Here is a 6,122-nt window from a genome sequence, read left to right as displayed (position 1 = left end):
TCATTCATATTTGAATTTCTTTACTTTTATAAATGTCTCATACGATAAACAATTAATGTATCTATACAGAAAAATATTATTTGTTGAATAATAACATTAATAAAATATGCAACATTATGATTTAAAAACAAAAGTTAGTTAAAAACAGAAACAATCCAACTTAATACAACGTCTTATTATGAATATGAAGTGTAAAACCAGTCACGTCCTTGAAAGTAAAGATTAATGTTAATTGTGTAGCGAAAACTATTGTGAAATAGAACGATTCAAGTGTTTACCTTCAAGTTGGATAACAAGATCTAATGCAAAATGGAAAGATAAAAGGAAAATTAAATTCTTATTCTATTTCTTCACCGAATACACAGTTTGCACAGCTGTCATACCCAAAATAAGTATCGCTCCCACAAGGGAGAAGAAATACCATGGCCTAGAAAAATATTCTTGTTTAAACTGAGTGAGCCACACCTTCCATTGACTTCTATAATGTTCTCTCACCTTTCTCATCACTGTTTCCATATTTTCATTTGGATGGAATGCAATTCCATACTTTAGATGGTTGAACATCTGTGCTGTTTCATTATCCGTGGCAGACAAATTAACAATAATCCCTGTTTTTCTAAGGATTGCAACATCTTTCTCTGAATCAATTAGATCATCAAAGAGGTACACATATTGTGAAATTACTGCCGCATGTGGAGACCATGAACACCTTTGACATTCTTCATATGCCATTAGATTCCTCAAGAAGTTTTCAGTGTATTCGTCCACACAGATCTGAGGGAGGTAAAGCGTACTGCTTCCAAACCATTTTTTTTCAAATCCCAATTTGCCTGGATGAAATTTAATGCCAGCCCCTTTCAGTAATTGGGCACAAGGTGTAGACCTGCTATCCTTAAAAGATTGCTGATTAAAGTTTGAGCTTCTCCACCATCCACTTTGATTAGGGTCATTGCTGATAACAATAGCTCTAGATGATGAAACAAGACTTGAATGTGTTAAGAGATTTTTAACCATTATTCTATAAAGATCCAGTAGATGACATGGAGGTGGATTTTTCCTCATTTCTTCCTTCAATTTTTGTTTACTGACCTGAAGTGATACAGATGGGTAAACTGGAAACCCCTCAAAGATTGGGATTTCAAACAACAATTCAGCTAACATTTCAGTTGCCTTTTCAAAGGTTTGAAACTCTAACTTGAGTAGAGTTATGAGAATACACAAGGGAATTTGGTTTTCAAGTTTTATAATGTCATTTGATATTACAAGATACATGATGTTAACTACATCCAAATTTTGAAAAACAAGACTAAAGTAGTTTCTGTCACTCTCACGTCTTGTTTGCCCAACACTTCTACAAAATTCAAGAATAAAGCAAGCATCCATTGTTAACATCCAACATAGTGTCTCTCCATCCCAATCAATTGGTTCTGCATAGCACTCTCTTATTTCATTCTCCAACTTTCGAACCTCTGCAATCATGGTGCTCACATCTATCTTCATTCTCGCCACCATTCTATGAAGTGCTTCGAGTTTATACTGATCCATTCTGCATAGGTGTGGATCTTTTCGATGATGGTAAGGCCCAAATGATATATCATAAGGATAGTAGTATTCTGGATTATTGATCCTGATACATTTGAGCACCCTATAAATGCAAACTTTTGTAGAAACTTGCCATAATTGCCTTGGAGGATTGAATGTGCTCTTTACATGGCTAAGCCATGATTCAGTTGAAGCATTGCCTTGTGTTTGGCCTTCCACATTATCTCTGGCACTATGATTAGAGATGTCTGGTACAGCCATCTTTTCACGAGGGGTTTTGATTGAAGGGCCAATACAATACTATATGCATTGGTATTGCGAGTTTAAAATGGGCAGAAAGAAGGGGAGCAATAGCAATATATTGTCTAAATAATGGGCAGGAGATTATTTTGGGATTGGGTAATGGAGATTTATATAAGAAAATAGGTGTGGGGAGTATTGGATAGGTAGTGGAGAAGGGTGGTAGTTTTTGAAAATAAAAAGATTATTTAGTATGTCAGAAATGCTAAGTGAACCCTCATACATTTTCTCTACCCTTGATTCTCCTCAAGAATGATCTTCCAAATAATATGTCATCTGAATCTGCATATCAAACATCACAACCAGTCAGCAAATAAATTTCTCAAATGAGCTATTCAGAAGAAAATGGCATTTCTAATTGAGCATGAACATACAGTTCAATGGTGAAATTTTTGTGATAATCTTATGATCTCAAACTAGAGAAATATTGTAATATAACATGAACATACCTTAGTTTCTAGCACATACCCAGAAGCGTTTACTCACGCATTCTATGGTTGTGATTCTTTGCTAGCGCCATCAACATCGTGCCTCTCTTGATGATGGGGAGAGGAGTTGACCCATAAGCAAGCAAATTGCACTCAAGACTCCAACCTGAAGACAACAAAAAGGAGGGTTAAAGTCAAAAAAATTTCCTCATACTGGAAAAACCTGACTCTAAGGGCATCCCAAACTTATAGGTGTCGACATCTATGCTATGACATGAATGAAGAAGAGATGAAGCCCCCCCTTTCCATGTTCAAAGAAACAGTATATGAAGGCACTCTTGAGTCATGATGGCAATCTCATAGGTTGGAATTCCTTGATATAGCAGCTGACAGTTCCTTTTTTAAGCTCATATACAGTAGGCACATGTGATATGTTGGGCCAAATGCCCAAGTTTGATGAGCATGTAGTCAGGGGTCTAAGAGAAATTAGTGAGGGATTGTCAGCAAAAGATACTCATGGTGGAGAAACCTGACTCCCCTCGCATCATCTACACTCTATGACCTAGAGTGAAGTACTGAACTAAAGACCCGATCCCCACCCAATGTGGATGCATTTAGATAGGTACATACATGGGTTCAAAAAGAAAGTACAAGTTGTGTTTTCTGATTTAGTAACACCATGTTGACACTTCAACCCGATATCTCTTCACCTATAGCAAGTTTGGTATACCAAAATACATCCACAGATGGATGCATCATTGCCAAATGTTTTTACACAAAGGAATCTTCGCATGCCGCATGTCTGCCCAAATCAAACTAAGAGAGAAATCTGATGCTCTCCTAAGATAGAAAAATAAACAATCAAACTTCATAAAAATACTAAGATAACAGTGCTGAACAGAGTAAGAGAGAAATATGGAAGGATCACCAATTGACATCTGTCAATTGGTTTCATATATCTATCCAAGCTAAATGCAACCACATAGGAATATTGAAACATTATTAATGAGCCTTGAAAGCCATTTAATATATGATAACATTATAAGTTTGAGGAGTCTCATGGAAGTAGTGTTTAATAGGTTGTTGATAAATATAGACTTGTAATAAAGTTTATTTCATAAAGGTAAATAGATAAGAGAAAAAGTAGAAGCTTTCTGAGAATGTAAAGAGATAGGGATATTCAAGAAACAGTTACGTAAACTGAAAGGGGCCTATTCTAGATTTTATTTAATCAAGAAGAAAAAACATAAGAGGGGTTCCAATTTTTTTTAGCTTTTCTAGTTCTTTGGAGGGGAAAGAGAGTAGACTGTGGGCTGTGGAAGAGCAAAGCTTTTGTCATTTTTTCTAAACTATGTATTATGAAAAGGCAAAATTTTTTATTTTAAGTGTAATGTAACGGAGGGAATTTCTATTTCTTCTAGATAGCCATTTTGATGCATGTGTAATAAGATCTACATAATTTTTTACACTTTAGAGAAAGGAGATGTGGGAGATAATTGCACACCAAAACTTTATGTTTGCGTAGTTTTCTTTCCATTGATTGTGATCCTTGTTATAGCTTTCATTTTTCTCTAAATGTAATTTAGTGTTATTGTTTTCTGAACATGTTTAATTTCAAGATGTCTTTGAAGCTTTGATTCTTCAGTTTCTCACGTTTTCATTCTCTTTTTAATGTAGCATTTAGGTAGATGAACTGTGTGTCATTTACTATTTATTTCCCTCCTGTCAGATTAGTTTTTTTGCATTTATTTTGTGTTTATAGATAGGTGTTTGTAAACCTTTTGTTCTTTCTAGTCAAAAACATCCATACTTGTATAGCTATGAATTCATTGTAAATCATGCATGGGGAGTTGTACCCATATAAATTTAGAGGGTATTTATGCTTTTCAATAGTGAAATGACCCAACTATTAGTGCATATTTCGTCTTCCTTCTTGGGCTTTTAGGGTTAATTTGTATTTATTTCTTTCGAGGACAATCTATTCACTAATAGACACCTTGCACAAATTCCTTGAAGGTGTGCAAGGTGCACTTTTCTCATAGGTGTTCCCACAGGTTTTGAAGAAGAAGCAGTGCACCGACAGTTAACTACTAGTTGCTATTTTAGAGGATTCCATGCACCAAAAATGCATTCTGATGGTAGTTCAACTCCTAGAAATGCCTAGAGAATGTCAAGCTTCCATTTTAGAGCTTCTAGTGGCTCTCAGATCCTCTTGCAGCTTCCTTCTTCTTGTCTATTGCTTATTTATTTGTTTTAAGCCATGTAAAGGCTCATGCACCCATTAATTGATATAAAAAAGGGCGGGGACCAACTTAGCACCATTTAGAGAGTTAGTTTGTATATAATTAGTTTTATTTTATTACTTTTGACCATATATTTGCATGAAGAGATCTCTCACTCTCAACACAAATTGAAGAGATGATTTCTTATAAATTTAGGAATGTAACATGTATTCTAGGCCATTATTTTGATGCTATATCTTATTAGTACTCTCATTCTAAGTGAAGTTATTCTTGCTGAAGTGTGTTATTTTTTTGAATTCTTCTTCATAAATAATAATGGAGCCAATGGTTTTGTTGTGTTGATTTGATTGTGTGGTCTCTTAGTTTTGGTGTTTGCCTCATGTTAACGAATTTCACTGACATACTGAGTTGGAGAAAAGATCACCTATTGTTCCTACATAGCTTCTTGTCTCGCATGAGCACACTTTTTGTGGCCTTGCAATTTGATGAGAAGTGAAACATCTTTCGGTTATTACTAAGTTCTCATCGACATTTACATCAATGGAATTGAGAAAGCGTTGCTCCTATTTTCATTGGTGTCCTATCTACTCTTTTCGATGATTTAACTCACAAACATGTTGCTATCATGGAACACTTGGTTGAAATAGGAATTCATATAGTTGCATCAACAAATTGCATTCATCATAAAATTGAAAATACAAAAAATATATCCTTTGTGGTTATTTTTCAAAACAGCAAATCAAACATCTTTGGTTAGAACCAACAAAAGCCTTCTTGTGATTATACACATTTATCTTCAATAGAGTAGATTCTAGGAGGTCACAAGATCACCAAGAACCTTAGAGTTGATCCTAGATTAGCTTTTCAAGAGAGGAGCTCGAAAGGATTCCTATTGTTAAGCATCATGGAAAATGGAAACTCGACAATTTCTCTTGGGAGGAAAGGTTCCCCTTGATGGCCAAACTTTGATACCGAGATTTTGATTTGACTACTGAATCCTTTCATAAGATTCTTCTTTGGGTAAGGCTGTCGAATCTTTCCCTTCACTTTTTGTTGGATTCAGTCTTGGAGGCTGTGGGGGATACTGTTGGGGATTCCTTGTTGGTTGATTCAAATTCCTCCAATATCTATAGGATGATGTATGCCCATATCCTTGTGGAGATGGATGTCTCCAAGGGGCTCCCTGAAAAATTAAGTTGGCTTCTACAAATGGTTCTTGGATTTAGCTTCTTGATTATGAGGGTATTCCATTTAGATGCAAAAAATGTCATAAGACCAGCCATCACACTATGTGATGATCCTTTGACAACGTTAGATCAAAGAAATCACCTTCTTGGTGGTTGGGGGTTTCAAATGATCACTATAAGGTTCATAAAGTATCCATGGATGTGGATGGATTGGATAGCTCTTTTCATAATGATCTTTCTTTGGCTGATGATTCTATTATTGTCTCTAATGATTTGAATGTTGTCCCTATGATGGTTTTGACTCAAGATGTTGCTACTGAACCTTCTTCTGTTACTGATTCTGATGATTCGATTGTTGTCCCTTTGGTGGCTTTGATTTAGAATGTTGTTGTTGTCCATTATTCTATTGCTGACTCTATCTA

The 6,122-nt window shown here is 35.4% G+C and overlaps 1 protein-coding gene across 1 annotated transcript; it reads right to left on the bottom strand.

The window, feature by feature from the left end:
* Positions 1-342: 342 nt before the first annotated feature.
* On the bottom strand, positions 343-1,545 carry LOC149546153 (putative UPF0481 protein At3g02645). The gene has a single exon (XM_089793902.1). It carries the CDS (start codon positions 1,543-1,545, stop codon positions 343-345), a length of 1,203 nt encoding a protein of 400 aa, XP_089650028.1.
* Positions 1,546-6,122: the final 4,577 nt, after the last annotated feature.

This window comes from Cupressus sempervirens, chromosome 7 (assembly GCF_028749045.1).
Source record: "Cupressus sempervirens isolate cs-2001-9-10 chromosome 7, ASM2874904v1, whole genome shotgun sequence".
Taxonomy (NCBI): Eukaryota; Viridiplantae; Streptophyta; class Pinopsida; order Cupressales; family Cupressaceae; genus Cupressus; species Cupressus sempervirens.
The sequence above is the reverse complement of the archived record's forward strand: the minus strand, read 5'-3'. Positions and strand labels throughout refer to the sequence as shown.